A 19,320-nucleotide genomic window follows, 5' to 3' on the forward strand; every position below is an offset into this window, starting at 1 on the left:
AATTATTATGCAAAACATAATACACCTTTCCTATTAGTGATATTACAGCACTCTTTAGTTGAATATTTCTTTTTATAGTGTACAGTAGTAAAAAGAGGCTTTTAAAAGTTCATGGAGGGGGCCGGCGCTGTGGTACAGTGGCACAGTGGGTTAAAGCCCTAGCCTATAGCCCTCTGCTGTGGCCAGGGAGTGCAGTAGAGGATGGCCCAAGTGCTTGGGCCCTGCACCCCATGGGAGACCAGGATAAGCACCTGGCTCCTGGCTCCTGCCATCGGATCAGCGCGGTGCGCCGGCCGCAGCGCGCCAGCCGCGGCGGCCATTGGAGGGTGAACCAATGGCAAAGGAAGACCTTTCTCTCTGTCTCTCTCTCTCTCTCACTGTCCACTCTGCCTGTCAAAAAAAAAAAAAAAAAAAAAAAAAGCCCTGGCCTAAAGTGCTGGCATCCCATATAGTGCCGGTTTGGGACCCAGCTGCTCCTCTTCCAATCCAGCTCTCTGCTGTGGCCTGGGATAGCAGTAGAAGATGGCCCAAGCACTTGGGCCCCTGCACCCACGAGGAAGACCTGGAAGAAGCTCCTGGCTCCTGGCTCCAGATTGTCGCAACTCCGGTCGTTGCGTTCATCTGGGGAGTAAACCAACAAATGGAAGACCTCTCTCTCTCTCTCTCGATCTCTTGATCTCTGCCTCTCCTCTCTGTGAAACTCTGACTTTCAAATAAATAAATCTTAAAAAAAAAAAAAAGAAAGAAAAGAAAGGCAGAGTTACAGAGAGGCAGAGAGGGAGAGAGAGGTCTTCCATCCCCTGGTTCACTCCCCAGATGGCGGCAATGGCCAGAGCTGAGCTAAACATAAACCCAGCACTGAAAAAGTACCTGGCACAAACCAAGTCCTTAAAAAATGTTTACTGAATGAATCAATCCCTAAAAAATGTTTATAAGAAATTTCTGATTTTTATTATCTAAACCAGTGGTTCTTGCAGTGTGGTCCCCAAATCAGCAGCATTGGCATCACTTATGAGTTTGTAAGAAATGTGAATTAAGGAGGTGCCTCCCAACCCAGTGTATCACAGTCTGTGGAGATGAGGCCCTCAACATGCTATCCAGATGAGTCTCAGGCTTGTTACCATTTGAGCACATCTGATCTAGACAGATTTTTTTCTTTAAAAGTTAACATCATTTTATAAATCTCAAAAACATTGTGTTGAGAAAAAAAAAAACCTGACACAAAAGAGTACATAATGAATTATTCCATTTCTATGTAGTTCTAGATTAGGCAAAACCAATATAAGGCAAAACTAATATACTAATATAGGCAACAAAATTATAATTGCCTAAGAAGGATGAGGGGACGGGTTCAAATGGCAAGAGGCAAGAGGAAACTTTCTGAAGTGCTGTAAGTTCCATCTATATTTTGATGGGGTGTAGATTACATAGGTGTATACCTGCAGTAAAGCTCACTGAACTCTATACTTAAGATTTGCCTATTTCCCTGAATATAAGTAAAACATCAACAAAAAATTAAAACAGGGAGCAGGTGTTTAGCCTAGCAGCTAAGACACTTGTGTTCCACATCAGAGTACCTGGGTTCAGTACCCAGCTCCAGCTTCTGACTCCAACTTCCTGCTTCCTCCTGACCCTGGGAGGCAACAGTGATAGCCCAAGTATTTGGGTTCCCATCACGCATGTGGGAGACCTGGATTGAATTCCTGGCTCCTGGCTCCTGGCTCCTGGCTCCTGGCTCCTGGCTCCTGGCTTTAGTCCTGGCCCAGCCCAGAACTGCTGCAGGCATCTGGGGAGTAAACCAGTGGATGGGAGCGCCATATTGCTTTTCTGTCTCTCTCCTTCTCTCCCACCCAAATAAACAAAAATTAAAATATTAAAATAAAATCAAGTAATGCCATTTAAATTCTTCTGTATAAGTCTTCCCAGCAGGAGATACATTTTAACAATCATAAGATGGTCTATAGGTCTATAAGGTTTGCACAATCTGATCTCCGTCCTCCATTTCCAGCCTTTATTCCCACACTCCTTCACTTTTTTTTTTTTTTTTTTTTTGACAGGCAGAGTTAGACAGTGAGAGAGACAGATAGAAAGGTTTTCCTTCCGTTGGTTCACCCCCCCAAATGGCCGCTACGGCTGACGTGCTGCACCAATCTGAAGCCAGGAACCAGGTGCTTCCTCCTGGTCTCCCACGCAGGTGCAGGGCCCAAGCACTTCGGCCATCCTCCACTGCCTTCCCGGCCCACAGCAGAGAGCTGGACTGGAAGAGAAGCAACTGGGACAGAATCCGGCGCCCTGACCGGGACTAGAACCCAGGATGCCGACACCACAGGCAGAGGATTAGCCTAGTGAGACGCAGCGCCAGCCAACACTCCTTCACTTTTTCAGCCCCCTTCATTCCTGACCCTTAGCCTTTGCTCGTGCTGTGCAAACTTTCTAGACTGTCCTCCTCATATACCTGGTTCACTCCCATTCTTCTTTTAGTTCCCTTCTTCTGTCTGTTCAGGGAAACCCTCCAATCTCACTTTATTATTTATGTCCACAGACGCTTTGGAGGACTAATATGGACGCTTATGTAGTTGGTTCATCTAAACAAAGGTCCCCAGCTGTAGTGTTGTGTGGTGCTTAAACGCTCTTCTCACAGAGCCTTGCATGCAGAACAGGGCTTTATCTACCTGGAAGAATTCATGCCTTTTTCTAATTCACCAAGGCATAGTCTGCTTGCCTAGCCATACCTACTCTAGGCTGTTTCTACATATGGCAGTGCCTTTTGAAAAACAGCACAAAGGCACCATAAGGGCTAGCAGTAGCCCTGATCTTGTACTTCCCCTTTTTATCAGTTACCATAATTGCAACTTCATATACTATTTGGTGATTATTTAGTTAATATTTGCTTCTCCCACTAGACAATAAGCTCTACAACAGAACCTGTCTGGTATAGCTTATTATCAAGCCTCTTCCACACCTGTTAACACTGGTCGCATACAGTGGGTACTCAGTAAACATATATTAAATATATGAGATATTTTTAATGCTGAAAGAACACTAGGATTTTTGAAGATAGGTATTGAGTCTTGATTCCTTTTTATTGAGCCCCACCTCTGAACTACCACACTGTTTGGCACATAAACGGCATTCAGTAAATTCTTCCTGATTGGGTTTAAAATGTTCAGAGAAGCCATATGATGTTCTGTTCATAGAAAATTAGATCTGCGAGCATGTGACTACACATTGCATGAGTGATGGTGAACATCTCCTAGTCATGAAGCAGAAGAGACAATGAATGAGAAATAGACTTCAATTGAAATGTGAAGGATTTTATTTAGCTTTTGAAACTCATTTCTTGATATGAAGCTTAGAAGACAGTAGAATGCCAAGGTAGGTTGTGAATTTTCCTTTCCTATATAACTAAGTGATCTTGGAAATTCTGCATAATAAATCAATCAAATCTTCCTTGAAGACTAAGAAATATTTCTACAGAATTCTCAACAATCTAATATAAGATAGATTTCTGAAAATAGTTTTAAATGTTGGGATAACTTTACATAAAAGTGCCAAATATAGTATAGACAGTTCCTATATGGCCCTCATCCAGTTTTCCTCATTGTTAACATCTTATACTATCATAGTACACTGTTCAAAATGAAATAGCACATTACTCTAAATTATATTCTAGATTGTTCGAGCTTTCTGTAGGTTTCTCTTGTTATGTTCTCTTTCTGTCCCAAGTGAGATAGCTCTTTGAAAGTGTATAAAAGACTGTGGTCCAAAGACCAAGCTCCATCAGTAGAATTGTAAATCTAGAGCTGCCAGTGTCTACATCATCTAGAGGTAGAAGTGCTTTGGCTTTCCAATAGATTCTATGATTTTCCTACTCTGTCACTTGAAGAGTTGTGTGTCTTTGGGTAAACTGTGCAATCACCCTAAGCCTCTTTGTCCTCATTTAAAAAATGTATGTGGATGGGACCAGCGCTGTAGCGCAGCGGGTTAAAGCCCTGGCCTGAAGCTCCGGCATCGCATAAGGCTGTCAGTTCTAGTCCCAGCTGCTCCTCTTCCAATCCAGCTCTCTGCTATGGCTTGGGAAAGCAGGAGAAGATGGCACAAGTCCTTGGGCCCCCGCACCCATGTGGGAGACCTGGAAGAAGCTCCTGGCTCCTGCCTTCGGATCGGTGCAGCTCTGGCTGTTGCAGCCATCCGGGGAGTGAACCAGTGGATGGAAGACCTCTCTCTCTGTCTATACCTATCTCTCTGTAAATCTGTGTTTCAAATAAATACAAAATAAATCTTTTAAAAAAATGTATGTGGAGAGACCTCTCAACTGTGATAGTTCTTTAAATTCCTCACAGTAGGATAAATCAGTATTGAGAAACTATGATTTTAATAAACTTTGCTTTTTCAAAATTAAGTTTTCTACTTTCATTTTATTTGAAAGGCAGAGAGACAGATACAGACACACACACACACATACAGAGAGAGAGAGAGAGAGAGAGAGAGAGAGGATCTTCTACCCACTGGTTCACCCTCCAAATACCCACAATAGCCAGGGCTAGGCCAGGCCAACAGCAGCAACTCTTTGATTTTAAATCCCCACTTGTATTTGTTGTGTTTGGAGGAGTTGAGCCCAATTTCTCTCCCCTACAATCTTGGTCTCTTTCAAAATAGTCCTGAAGGAAGTATCAGAATAATTTATCTTTAACATTAGTTATAATGAATATGAACTAATTTCCATCATTCAGCCATCCCAAACTTATCAGAACATATAAAAAATCCCTCCTAGTTTTAACAAGACTCTTTAAAAACATGTTTGCTTTGTTACAGATAACATGAGTGCTGAATATCTTTGGGTTATTTTCTTTTCATGTATGCTTTATCCAAATGGTCAGCATTTACTCCATGTTATGACTAGAAGCTGACTCCCACATCCCACTGGACCCACACAGCAATCTGAAATGTGTTAGCTGATTATCCGTTCCTTGTAGAGTTATATTTCACAAACAGCTTTCTCAATAAAACAGAGTATCTGTCTTTGCCCAAAAAGGTGTCACACTGAAGCACATCTTAACTTTCTCATAGCTGACTCATCTGTCACATCTCTCCCCCACACCTGAGGAGTGCTTAGCAGTGCCTGGCTATTGGGAGTGTTCCACAAATACTGCAATTAGTAAGACCTGGACTTTTTCAGCGTCCATATTTTTCCTGAATCTTTATTGTAAAAATGTCTTACTCTGCCCTCTCTTTGCTTCACTTTCCTTTTTTCATTCTCAACCAAGAATTCTCTGCTAACTTCAAAAGGAGGAATGACTTGCAATCTGCAGAGAGTAAAACAGATCTTCTCACTGTCAAAGCATCTTGCAGAAGTAATTCAAGTATACTACAATTTTATGGCTGCGACACTAGACTGGTTATCCCTTGTGTCTTACGACGAGATCCAAAAGAGAAAACATATCAGGCAGGTGCTCAAGGTATGCTGGGTTCCTTCTCACTTCCACGCATTTACAGATGAGGACACTGAGGTCCAGAAATACCAGCAGTCACAAGTGTGTTCTAAAACAAAGGAGGCTGCGTTTCCTTCAGTTGTACGGCTTAATGACCCATCTGACAAATCAACAAGGGTCACCAATGTATTCTGCACCTGTCAAGAGTGCAGATGTAAGTAACAGAAACTATTTTGGTGAAGTACTAAAATTGTATTGTTATTTGCCTGTCGCTTAAGTCTCACGGGTTCATAGTTGGAACTATCCACCGATTTATAGGCCTTTGAGTTTTTCAGGGCCTTGTTTAAAAAGAGCACTTGAGTTGTAGCTGTTCAAGGGTCTGTAATTTTAGCACACTTCTACTTAAACCTTAGCCAATATTGGCCACAACCGGTTGAGGTTAAAAAAATTATTGCAATAAATATTCATCAGACCAAACATCCGTCAAGAATTTAGGGTGCGTCCTGAGACGATGATTGGTAGCGCTTTGAAATCCATCCCTGGCTATGCACACGCAGTAGAAAACTACCAGGTTCAGCAAACAAGATTTCGAAAAGAGGAGGGGCCTGGAGGAGGAGGGACCCCCACAACCCAGCGCGAGAATACGCCTCGGCGCGTGCGCACCTCCAGGTGGGTGCCTTCCATTTGCCAGATGGGGGAAGCAAGTGCGACTCAGTCTACGGTTTTTAAATTCCCATCCTCAAGCAAAAGTTACGTTGGCATAATCTCGTGAATCTCGTGAAGTCGTCACCTCCCGAGTTCAGGTTTAAAGACTCTTGGCACGCAGAGCTTAAGCAAGAGGTGACTTCGCAAAGCTTCCCCCGTCCCCTGGGACACCGGTGGTCTACTCCATCCACAGACTTTCGCTCCCTTTGCAGCGAGTCGGAGATCGAAGGATTGGGCCAATTGCGGCTGAAACGTCTCTGGAAGGAGGAAGGGGGTGACGGAGCATCCCTTTTGAGTTCTGCCTGTTCTTTTCGAGGTGGTGGTGGGGACGGGAGACATACGAAATACTACCCTCTTAAGCCAACGGATCCTACATCTCCGTGCAAACTGCCGGGGGGGCGGCGGGAAAAGGGCAAAACGGGAGTCGGGAAAGGGAAGGAGCCAGAAAGCCGCGCAGGAGGGCGCGCGCGCGCGCCCCTTTTTCAGCAGTGTGGCGGGGTCGCACGCACGCCCGCCTCGGCGGCTGGGCGCGATTTGCGACACTGGGGGGAGCGGTGGAGGTGGCGGCGGCAGTGGCAACTTTGCGGCAAGCTCCGGACGGGCTTGCTTGACGGCGGTGTGGCGGAGGCCCCGCCCGAGGCGGCAGGAACCTGGGGGTAGGCGGAGGAATATGTCCGAGAGGGAAGTGTCGACAGCGCCGGCGGGAACAGACATGCCTGCGGCCAAGAAGCAGAAGCTGAGCAGCGACGAGAACAGCAACCCGGACCTCTCTGGAGACGAAAATGTGAGTGCGGCCCGGAGCAGCCACGGGACTCTGCGGAGTGGGAGTTTTTAGATTCTTTAAAAACTGCGGGTGCGGGATGGGGGGGCCGGCGCTGGGGCGGGGAGGGGGTAGAGCGAGAGGTGTCACCCCGTGCCCGGGATGGGGAGGGCGTGCGGGCGAAGTCGAACCTGTGTCTGGCGGGGATTTTGAGCCGCGGCCGAGAGCAGGCAGAAAGTTGGCCAAGGAGAGTGGCTTAAGTGAGAGCATGGGTCCGAGAGCTCTCCTCTGCCTGTGGGGAAGTGTTCGGGCCTTTGGGAGGTAGAGGGAAGAGTGCGGGTCTGAGATTCCAGTAGTTTAAAAGGCGTGCTAGAATTTCTTTTTTTTTTTTCCCTAAGAGTGGGAAGGAGCGGGCAGTCGAGAACTCTTTCAAAGGAGTTCGGGCACTGTGTCGCTCTGACCCCTGTAGAATCTTCAGGATGCAAAGGGTAGATCTTTGAGTTAATGGAGTTTGAATGAGTGTTTAAGAGCGCCTGGTGTCTGCTCCCGTCCTGTGCGAGTCCAATAATGAGAATCTTTAAAAAAAAAAAAAAGATCTTGAACGTGTTTTAGAAAGCTGGTGCGAGCATTTCTCAGTTTGGCCTGCTTTAGGAATAAATGTTGTATCTCACACACGCTGTCCTTAAATTCCCCAGCGTGAATGCCTACTGAAGCGTGTTTATGGCATGGTGTCATGACCAGGATTTTCACGGAAACGGTGGGGGAAAGATTGCTTTCTGCAGAGAAGAAAGATTTCTTGGAGATTGTCAGCTTATGGGGTTTTGCACTTAAAATTTCTGGAAAGTTTGTCTGATATTACTTTAAATATATCTATATGTATATTTCTGTTTGTTCTCCCCAGTCTCACTACATAATTGGGTCTAACATTTTTTATCTTCATTCCAAGTCTTGAAGACCAAGTTTTATTTCTTCGTTTTCGTAAAATTCTGTCGGCAGATTAGGCTGCAGTTAGGAGCACAGACGCTGGATCCACATGTTAGGTTAAAATCCCCACTCTAACTGGTTGCTTGACCTTAAGCAAAGTATGTGACCTACCTGCCTCAGTTTCTCATCTTTAAAATGGGTATAGAAGCTTTTTTTTTTTAACTTCATGAGTTATTGTATTAAATGACGTAATATAGGTAAAGTGCTTAGAGGAGTACCTGCCCTATATCAAGTATTAAGCAAGTGTTATTTGTTTATAGTACTTATTTTGTGATCACCATAGTATGTTTCTTCTGGCTATTTCACATACTGACGAATCAAAATATGAAAATGTTAAATCTATTTAGGAGAATTTCAGGAGAAGAAGTCAATTGAAATCTTATTTTCTTTTTGCAGACCCTTAAGGAGAAATGCTAGTGTTCTTTGTTTCATTCTAAAGCTATTCAGATCCAAATGATTGGATTAGCCTTTGTTTGGGTTGCTCCATTTGGCTAGAAACTGTATGTGCCTTGGACCTTTTAATGAATCTTACGGAGCCTTCTCAGAATAACATTTTTAAATATATAAAATACAATATCTAAAGTTAGAATTTTGAAATTGTAAAGTGTGGCATAAAATATTTCTAAAATAAATTTTAAGTGTAGTAATATTAGCACTTTAAATAACAGGAACTAGCAACAGATCTGGTGGCAGTGATGAGTATAAGCAAGTTTTTCAATATCTGTAACCAATATAATGTGATTTCAAAATACCTGATTTCCATTGGTGAAAAAAATCATGTAACATTAGCACATATATTGTTTGTATTATATAATAAAAGGAAGTGCTAAATTTCAGTTAAGAGCTGTGAAAGTTAAAATGCAGTTTTGTGTGTGTGTGTTTTTATTTGAATTCACAGGCCCTCTCAATTCCATAAGGACTCATGATCTAGGACATAGTTAGGGAAGTCAGTAAGGGAAGGGGTAGAGAATATTGTACAAAAACTGAATTCAGAAAGAACTCACAGCTCTTGAGGGAGGTGAATAATGACAGAAGACCAAAAATAGGTGTGGGAAAAATGTGTTTTTGAGTTCAAGTTAAGACAGCTTGAGCAGTTCCTATTGTTAAAGTGAGTCACAGAATTGAAAGAACTTTTTTAAAGTTTATTGTGTATGTCATCTGCCATTTTCTCAAACTTATAAAGATCCTATTGACAGCAGAGTAGATAGCTTCAGGCTGAGTACTAATGGTTGCCGTGGTTAAAAGAGAAAAGTGAAGGCTGGGTCTAGAGACTTGTCTTTTTGCTTAAGTAACTTGTGCCAAGATTAAAGGACAAATTAGTGGTAACTCCCTGTCTGTTTCCTTGTTGGGCAAATGAAGACGGTAGGGTCATCTGCATCTTACAGGAGGAGGTAGGGTGAAAGCCAGCCTGTGAGACACTGGCATGGATTTGATTTTAAGTTCTTGATAAAATGAAAGTGTTAGGTTTCCATTTGATTGCATCTTGATTCACCTTTGGAGAACGTAGGTAAATTAAGTTGTCAGCAGTGAAAATATGTGGTGTATTGAGAGTATTTTGTGTGGCCATTTGATTGACAGGCCAGTGATTAGCCAGAATGAAAAACTGGTGTAAGAGTTTTATTATTTCATTTATCTGACATTAAAAGTAATTTAATGAATTAATGAAAAGCTAAGTGAGCATGTGTTAAAAAGTTATTTGATTCATGAGGGAACCAAGCAAATTCTGAGGAAAGTCAAAACTATAAATTTATATAGAGTAAAGGAGTGTGGAGATGAACTGTAAATGAAGAAACTTTCCACTGAGAGGAACAGAAGGCATCTTGAACCTCTGGTTTGGAGACAAGGTTTGCCTGTCAGTTACCTATAATTTTAAAAAAGTTGTAAGTACGTAGGCAATGAAAAGGACTGTAATCTGATGACTTGGAAGAGTGCATAGTTTTCCATTGAGACACAGAATTGTTCTGTTGAATCTTAATTGTGAAAGTTGGGGGGAAATAGGGAGAGAAAAACTGATTTCAATCTAGGAACTCAATTTTAAAATTTCATGTTTTCTATTTTTAGAAATACTGACTACATGAAGTCACAGTTCCAATATTTGTTAAGACTTTGCTGTGTGCCTCCTGTCCTTCATTCTTTTTCTTTTTTTTTTTTAATGCTAGATAAACAGTGTAGTGTCTTTTTAATTTTTTTTTTTTTTCATTTTGGAGCCATGTGAAGCCTAGGACTATTTAATACCATATTGTCCTTAAGTGAATAAATAAGATCTTTCGATAGACCTTTTGACACCCCACTTGATTTTTAGCTTTCTAAAATATCTTAAAACCAGCCTTAGCAAACAATAACTTAAGAATAGCCCTTAAGACAGTGTTTCCTAGATCTGTCCTGACTGATGCTAATATGCACTCCATGAAAAAAGGCTTCCTCTATAATGAATTTAGGAACTACTAGCCTAAGGTCTTAGAGTTAAATAAATCTCTGTTCTAAAGGAGACTGGAAAATGTAGAAAAGGGGGTAATGAAATTCTCTTCTGAGATTAGAGGCCTAGGCTGGAGATATGTATAAATAGAATAATTTTTAAGATTTCCTGCAACCATTTCTATTTTTAAGAATCTTTATCTTAGAAGAGTCTCTGACATTCTAACGTGAATATTATTACTACTTTAAAACTGTGAGGCAGATTTCACTTATAAATAGCTCAGAAGTTGGTAGAATTTTGAAAACATTCTAAATGGTCTATTTTATAAATAAGCAGAATTTGAGAAAAAAAAACTACAACTAAAGTGTGAAGTGTAAGAATGGAAATAGGAGAGGGAGGAGGTAAAAGGGTGGGAGTGTGGGCTGGAGAGTGTAGAAGGCTAAGATGGAAAATATCACTGTGTTCCTGTATCTGTGTATATGAAATACATGGAATTGGTAAAAATAAATAAAGTGTCAAGCGGTGACTTAATACTCAAGCAGTCACCTACCGTTAGGAAGACATATGATAAGGGTCAGTCAGACTTAGGAGTCTTGGCTTTGGGTTTGAATTTCAGTGGCCCTTAGGATCAGGAGAGCAGTGAGGCACTCTGAAACCATACTTAAGCATCTAACCTGCTGCAGGATTAGATGTTCTATTGTATTAAAGTGACTAGCACAGAGCAGTGACATTATTTAAAGGCAATATTACTCTTCCATTATCATTCTCATTTGCATTTTGTTTTCATTTTTGCTGCAATATAAAATACTAATGTGTGGCTGGATACTTTTTATCTTTATTTGGAAGTTGGAATAAATTTTTCTGCTTCTTGCAGAAATTAGTTTTTTAAAGGTCAGAGAATGTCTTCTCAGTGCAAAGTCATTTGCTGCCAAATACAGTGTTGCCATTTCATACAGTTTTCCCTGATTTGCTGCTTACAGGATGATGCCATCAGTATAGAAAGTGGTACAAACACTGAACGCCCTGATACACCCACAAATACACCAAATGCACCTGGAAGGAAAAGTTGGGGAAAAGGAAAATGGAAATCAAAGAAATGCAAATATTCTTTCAAATGTGTAAATAGTCTCAAGGTATGTACAGTAGGATGGATCTTGTGGGCTGAACACAAGACTTCATGATTATTCCAAAGTGGTAAACATTTTATTCTCAAGATGCTCTGTCAAGTTTAAGATATTTCAGTGTATAGTGTTTGAAGGTTTGTGTGTGTGTATGTGTATGTGTGCTTGTGTATTATCCCTCCTGTGTTTAATTTTTTTGGTTTTATATTTTAGTTGTTTTAATTTACATGTATAAAACCAAAACTTGCAGGCTGGATTTGCTTTATTGTTTGTATTCAAATAAAGGATTTTGGAAAATATTACTTTGCATAATTTGGTAGAGGTTAAAAAACATGAGCCACTTCTGGCAGCATTATTAAAAAGAAATCAGTGTGACCGTTTCAATATAAATTGAAACAGATGTCTACAGTTTTTAAAATTTTAACTTTTGTCTTTTATTTGTAACTGTTTTCAAGGAAAGAAGTACGCACTTTAAAAATTTGAATATTTAATATTTAGGGAAATCAAGGCTCAATTGAGTTATCTCAATTATTTCATCCTTAAAGGTATTTTTATTTGTTCTATGAAAAGAATTACTGATGTTTACTTAAAATATTATATTTTTGTGCACTTTGATTTCAATTTGCATTTATTTTTCCTGAGAAAAATATACATTATTTTATCTTACACATATGTAAATTAAAGCTTTTTAAAATATATGTGTATACTTTTAGGTAAAGTCTTGAGGAAGCATAAGAAGGTATGGTTATGTGATATTTTCCTGTCTGGCAGAATTTCAGTGTTCAGTGTGTCAAATTATTCCACCATGAAAGGAAATTAATCTCATCATTAAAAATGGCAGTGTCTATATCCAGAAGATGTTTTTAACTGCCTCTTAAATATTTGCAAAGTCTGAAGCTATGGGTTTTCAAATGATAAGAAAGTGAAAGTTGTTAAAAGTTAAAAAAAAATAGTAAAAACAGTAACTTTAGGTGAACATGAAAATTAGTGTTTAGTGTTCAATGCCAGGAGATTGACAGTAAAATCCTAAAGCAGAGAGCAGGCATTTAGTACATAGTTAAGATGCCTGCATCCCACACAATGTGCCTGGGTTTGATTCGCAGCTCCAGCTCTTGACTGTAGCTTTCTGCCAATTCTGACCCTGGGAGGCATTGGTGATGGCTCAGGTAATTGGTTTTCTGCCACCCATGTGGGAGACCTGGATTGTGTTCTAAATCTCTGTCTCTTTCCCTCTCTCCATCCATCCATCTATGCTTCCTATGTATCCTGGTAACTGTGAGGTTATAGATCATTCCCTACCTTGTATCCACTATTGAAGTGTTATTATAAAGTTTCTTGACATATTTTTCTTTTAAAATCCAGACTCAAGATTATTTAAAATTATTTCCACAAGTTTCATAGAAAGTAATTTGAGCTGAGTCACATATGCTTCACTTTACAAGAGAAAAAACTAAGCCTACCAAAACCTACTAAAATTCAGCAAATGTCAAAGAGGCTGCATTGCCTCTTTAAGGCTATTTGTTAATTTCCTATTTCCAAAATATAAACTGTCCTCATGGCCTATGAGGTTAAATGTGTCTACCAAAATTATCCAGTTCATTGTGATTCAGAAAAATATGGTTGAGTTTAAAATAAAAGGCAAATATCAAAATGTTTTCATAGAGAAATAGTTGTTACCTAACCTGTGATTTAAGTCATTGCTTCTTCTAAAACTTCATAAGTATTTTAAATTGTAAAAACTAGAGTAGCAGATATCTTTTAATTTTAGTGTCAAAAGTCAGCATATGCATGCATAATACACAAAAGGGATTGGAATTGGAAAAGGGGGCAAAGTTAGTTTACATCATCTTTTGGTTTCTAATATATTAAATTTTCTTATTTCCTGGTTATTTTATAGGAAGATCATAATCAACCATTGTTTGGAGTTCAGTTTAACTGGCACAGTAAAGAAGGAGATCCGTTAGTGTTCGCAACTGTGGGAAGCAACAGAGTGAGTGTTGAGGAGTCTCTGGTATTTGGCTTGATGATTGGTTTTGATGTTAAAAATAACACTAAAATAGAATGATTTTGAAGTAAATTTTGTGTAGTTGGTTTAACAATATGACTATAATGTAAGAGAGAAGCTTTCAAGAAATTATTAGATTAAAACTAACATTCATTCCTGGAAAACACATCTTTATTTTAAAATATTTCTCCCAGTTGTTTATAAAACAAGTTTTGTAGTTGAAATAATTGACTTCTCTTTTTGAAGTGGTTAACATTCAGGTAGGATATGTATCTGATTTTTTTAAATAACAGAATTTGTGGTGTTAATGAAAGCATAAACCCAGCCAATTTAATTATTTGCAGTAAACATTTGTTTGAGTTTGCTTCCCTAAAGGAAGCCAGAATTATCTTTAACTGAGAGAAATGGGGTGGAGAAAACCATGATTGCATGTTTTCATATAAGCCATTATTTAACTTAACAGTTAAACCAGGGGATGAATAGATGGGTTGCAAAAACTTATTTATTCATCCCATTCATTTCTAAATGAGTAGACAACAAAAACAGGAAAGTCTTCAGGAGTTTTCTATGGAAGTTGAAATCACCTCAGGAAAAAAATTGTCTTTATTGGCCAACATTCTGGTTATCCATTACTACTTTACTAGCAAATGAGAGGAATAGCATAGAAACAGGATGAAGTACTCAGAAAAAAAAAATGGGGAAATAGACTGGGTATAAGTTATTGACAGAATTAATTGGATATGAGTTGTTGACAAATAAAAGTCACTACCTAGAGAGTTTGACAGATGCTCCGTAAGGTACTTTAATTGAGTAAAATGAAATGTTGTGCTTTAGTTATTGTGTTAAAATTCTTAGAGGGGCCTGCATGAAGATGCAGTGGATTAAGCCGCCCTCCATGACAGCAGCATCTTCTGTGTGCACCCGCTTCAGTCCTGGCTACACCACTTCAAATTGGGCTCCCTGCAAATGTGCCTGGGAAAGCAGCAGCAGATGTCCCAAGGGCTTGGGCCTTTGCCACCCACATGGGACACCCATATGGAGTTGCAAGTTCCTGGCTTTGGCCTACCCCATCCCCAGCCATTGTGACCAATTTGGAAAGTGAACCAGTGGATAGTAGATCTCTTTCTGTCTCTCCCTCTCTCTCTCTCTCTCTCTCTCTGTAACTCTGCCTCTAAAATAAATAAATATTTTTTAAAGATTCTTAGAAAAATAAAGAGACATGACTACTTGTTTCCTATATTTGTTTCTGTTTTGTAGTCTTTATATATTCTAGTCTCAATCAAAACTAACTTGATAATGGGGAGGAAAAGTTGAGGAAATTTTTTCCATTTTGGGAATGTAACCCATTGATCAGTAGTTCATTATAAACCTAAGACTGTAATAGTTTATCAACGTGGCCATGGTTGTGGCTAGAACTGATGTAATTTGTGTTTCAGTAGGTTTATTGGCAGTGTTTAGGCTTTCTAACCAAAAGGATACCTGTTCTCATTTAAAATGACATTGAAAGGTGTTATATGATTTTTTGAATTATAAAAAAGTCCTGCTATTAGGATTTCTTTAAAAGGAAAAATGAAAAACTATCTTGTAAGACATAAGCCATTATGTTTAGTTAGCATCCATATAGAGCATTTTTTTTAATGTTTATTTATTTATAAAGAGTTTATTTATATTTTTGAGAGGTAGAGTTACAGACAGTGAGAGAGAGAGAGAGTTCTTCCTTGTGTTGGTTCACTCCCTAGATGGCCGCAACGGATGGAGCCGGAGCCAAGTGCTTTTTCCCAGTCTCCCATGTGGGTGCAGGGGCCCAAGCACTTGGGCCATCTTCTACTGCTTTCCTAGGCCACAGCAGAGAGCTGGATTGAAAGAGGGGCAGCCAGGACTAGAACTGGTGCCCATATGGGATGCCAGCGCTGTAGGTGGAGGATTAACCTACTGCGCCACAGCACCGGCCCCTAGAATGTTTATGTAGAGATTATTTTATGAATTTAGTAGATAGTGATAATGCTATACAGGATCATCAGTTTTTATGTACTATAATTACTAAAATTTTATAGGTTTTTTCCATAATGGGACTATAAGCTATGAGGGAAAAAATGGAAAGAAATTTAGTATTACTAAATTAGCTCTAAAACTACCCAAAGACTTTTTTTAAGCTTTTTTTATTTGAAAGATTGAGTGACAGAGACCCTATATCCTGTGGTTCGCTCCCCAAATACCTGCAATAGCCAGGGTTGGGCCAAGCCAAAGCCAGCAGGCTGGAACTCCATTTGGGTCTCCCACATGGGTGGCAGGGATCCAAATAAAGTGGGCATCAGTTACCTAGGTACATTAGTATCCAGCTGTACAACATCTGTGCCTCCCCGCCAAGACCTTTGTATTGTGAATTTAATTAAATGATGATAAACCTTAATTGTTTTTGAGTTTTAAACATTTCACACTTTAAAGAGTTGATAGTTATATTGTTGAAATAAATATTTTAAAGATTAGAAACTATTGCTATAGTATTTAATGTACTGTAAATATAGTGTAAAACATTAAGCTTTATAAAGGCTTTCTAATGTTTAAAGAAGCTGTTTTAAGGGAATAGTTTCTATGCTATCTTTAAAACTAAAACTAAAACTAAAACTTAACTGTAACTAAAATATGTGTAAAAACTAAACGATGTGTTTTCTATACTTGAGATGAAATTTACTATGTTTATTTTTTCATTAGGTTACCTTATATGAATGTCACTCACAAGGAGAAATCCGGTTGTTGCAATCTTATGTGGATGCTGATGTATCCTTTCCTGGTTTTTTATTTCTTTGGTCAAAGATTTATTTTCAATAAGTACACCATAATTTTTCTAAATTTATTTAAAGTGTATCCTCTCTTAATTTTATGAGTGCTAGTCCTTCACTGTTGGCATCATTGGAAGAATCCTGGTATCTGGTTTTCCTGATCCTTAAAATGCATTGTTGGGTAGCTGTGAGGGTGAACTCAGATGGCTGGAGATGGGAACATTGGAAATCCAGAAACAGAAAATGTTAGTAGAGAGACTAGCTAAAATTTGTGCTTCTGATTTTACCTAAAGTTTTGTCATTTCATTGTTTTAGTGACGAAGTTCGGTTGACTGGAGGCCATGACTAACAGTCATCCCAAGTATTAGATCATAAGAGCCTAGAGGGGAAAAAAAATAGATGATCTATTTAGAAAATAAAATATTGCAAAACATGGGTTCATAAAAGAAAATGAAAAATGTAAAAAGCTGCAGAGTTAGAGCATTAAAACTAGGTGATGGGACATTTCTCCCATATCCATTTGAAAACTTGAGGATATAAGACAAGGCAGGAACATGTCTTCTGACCTGTTGCCATTTGGGGAGGTTCTCACAGAAAAGGGCAGAAAATGGATTTTTTTTTTTTTTTAAATCTAGAGAAATAGAGGGGGTCAGCTGCAGGCTAGCTACGTGTTTTGTAAATAAAAATATTAAGTATTGTAATTTTATAATTAAATGTTACTAAATATTATAAATAAAGTACTATTAAAACCATGCTCATTTGTTTACATATTTTCTGGGGCTTTTTTTGACAATACAGTGACACAGAAGAGTTGTACAAATAGGTAAATAATAAAATGGAGTGGAGGGACTGTGGTTTCGTTTGATCATTTGGTATGAGTTTTAGACCCATAATCACCATTAAGTAAAATTGGTTGTACAAAGAAAAATGAGAGCTTTCCTATGAAAAAGATTAGTAGATCTTTGAAGGATTCCATTGTAATCATTAGCATGTTTCTTTTTCAAAAACAAATTACATTTCTTAACTGTGGCATTTCTTAGGCTGATGAAAACTTTTACACTTGTGCGTGGACCTATGATAGCAATACAAGCCATCCTCTTTTAGCTGTTGCTGGATCTAGAGGCATAATTAGGATAATTAATCCTATAACAATGCAGTGTATAAAGGTGGGTTTTCTGGTTAAATTCTGCATCTTTTGAAGGCACACCTTGAAAGCTTGTCCTGTTGTGTTTAAAACTAATGGAACCAGTGACTAAAATTTCTCATTTGTTATTTGCCTGTTACTTTTTTTTTTTTTTTTTTGACAGGCAGAGTGGACAGTGAGAGAGAGAGACAGAGAGAAAGGTCTTCCTTTGCCGTTGGTTCACCCTCCAATGGCCGCCGCGGCCGGCACACCGCGCTGATCCAATGGCAGGAGCCAGGTACTTATCCTGGTCTCCCATGGGGTGCAGGGCCCAAGCACTTGGGCCATCCTCCACTGCACTCCCTGGCCACAGCAGAGAGCTGGCCTGGAAGAGGGGCAACCAGGACAGAATCCGGTGCCCCTACCGGGACTAGAACCCGGTGTGCCGGCGCTGCAAGGCGGAGGATTAGCCTAGTGAGCCGTGGCGCTGGCCCTGTTACTTTCTTTTAAAAAGTCTTTTGAGACCTTTGTCACATTTGAGTAATGCAAGTTAAGGAGTAATAGGGGAAATGTTAATATTTGCAATGTTTCCTTTTTAAATCATTTTCCTCTTTTGACTTGCCTTGCTTTGAGAAGTTTAAAACAATAACTGAAGAGTGAGTCCACTTTTCAGGACATTCAAAATGGGGGCTGTAGAGTCAAGAGCAACTCAAAATGAATATGAGAGCTTTTTGAAAAGTCACTTTAATGGGATCCTTTTAATCTTAAGGCACACTTTCAGTCACCTGAGGATTTTATAAACACTACCCATACCTGAACCCCCGCTGATGTAATCCAGTCAGAATGTCTGCACTCCAGGCTTAAGCATCTTTGTTTTTTCTCCCTTCATGTTTGTTGGGTGATGTTAATATGTAACTAAGACTGAGAACCATTACTTCAAGTGAAACTATTTCATTCTTTTGTAATCTCTGAAAGAATTTATTGATTCTTAATTATGAGACTTAAAATGTTTTAAATTTATTGTAGCATTATGTTGGCCATGGGAATGCTATCAATGAGCTGAAATTCCACCCAAGAGATCCAAATCTTCTCCTATCAGTAAGTAAAGGTAAGAGCAGAAAAATTTCTTTTCTATTTATTTGGGAACATACATACATATATATATGTGTATATATATATATATTCTAAGGGAGAAATAAAAATTGATATTGTAAAGGGAGAAAACCAATTAAAATCATTTTTATAACAAATTTTAGTAGAAAAATCTTTGGTACCTCCAGATCAAGAATTGAGGAAAGGGACCAAGAAATGCACTGAAGTTGATTAAATTAGATGTTTGAATAGCTGGTGCTCGGGGCCAGTGCTGGGTAGTAGGTAAAGTCATCACCTACAGTGCCAGCATTCCACATGGGCACCAGTTCAAGACCTGGCCGCTCTTACTTCTGATCCAGCTCTCTGCTATGGCCATGGAAAGCAATAGAGGATGGCCCAAGTCCTTGGGCCCCTGTGTGGGAGACCTGGAGAAAGCTCCTAGCTCCTGGCTTTAGATCGGTGCAGCTCTGGCCATTGTGGCCATCTAGGGAGTAAGTGAACCAACGGATGGAAGACCTCTCCCTTTCTTTGTCTGCTTCTGCCTCTGCCTCTGCAACGCTGCCTTTCAAATAAATAAATAAGTCTTTTGAAAAATAAAATAAAATAACTGGTACTCAGGATTACTTTCCTTATTTACTCTGTTGTACTGTGGTGGTTCTAGAACTTTACCTTCAATTTAGTAATTATATTGCTTCATCAGTTTAAGTGGTATATTGCCAAGTTTATGACAGTTTGAAAAGGTTTTCTTTTCTTTTCTTTTCTTTTTTTTTTTTTTTTTTTATTTGACAGGTAGAGATATAGATAGTGAGAAAGAGAGACAGAAAGGTCTTCCTTCCTCCCCAAATGGCTGTTATGGCCGGCGCTGCGATGATACGAAGCCAGGAGCCAGGTGCCTCTTCCTG

General features: G+C 39.4%; 1 protein-coding gene and 1 pseudogene across 4 annotated transcripts in view; one reads left to right on the forward strand and one right to left on the reverse strand.

Annotated features, from left to right (window-relative positions):
- LOC100338202 (3-phosphoinositide-dependent protein kinase 1-like) overlaps positions 1-5,186 on the reverse strand; it is a 94,618-nt pseudogene extending 89,432 nt beyond the window's left edge.
- Positions 5,187-6,022: 836 nt separating this feature from the next.
- EED (embryonic ectoderm development) overlaps positions 6,023-19,320 on the forward strand; it is a 43,506-nt gene continuing 30,208 nt past the window's right edge. For 3 of the 4 annotated variants that reach the window (XM_070076476.2, XM_089332336.1, XM_089332340.1), the window contains exons 1-6: positions 6,025-6,921; positions 11,278-11,430; positions 13,316-13,408; positions 16,136-16,201; positions 17,244-17,369; positions 18,353-18,434. In XM_070076476.2, the coding sequence (XP_069932577.1) occupies positions 6,808-6,921; positions 11,278-11,430; positions 13,316-13,408; positions 16,136-16,201; positions 17,244-17,369; positions 18,353-18,434 (634 nt within the window). In that variant the 5' untranslated portion in view covers positions 6,025-6,807. Of the gene's footprint in view, positions 6,922-11,277; positions 11,431-13,315; positions 13,409-16,135; positions 16,202-17,243; positions 17,370-18,352; positions 18,435-19,320 lie in introns of all 4 variants that reach the window. The other variant, XM_002708655.6, reaches the window with a different exon arrangement.

This window comes from Oryctolagus cuniculus, chromosome 1 (assembly GCF_051225735.1).
Source record: "Oryctolagus cuniculus isolate XC-2025 breed Fujian yellow rabbit chromosome 1, ASM5122573v1, whole genome shotgun sequence".
In the NCBI taxonomy this organism is placed as follows: domain Eukaryota; kingdom Metazoa; phylum Chordata; class Mammalia; order Lagomorpha; family Leporidae; genus Oryctolagus; species Oryctolagus cuniculus.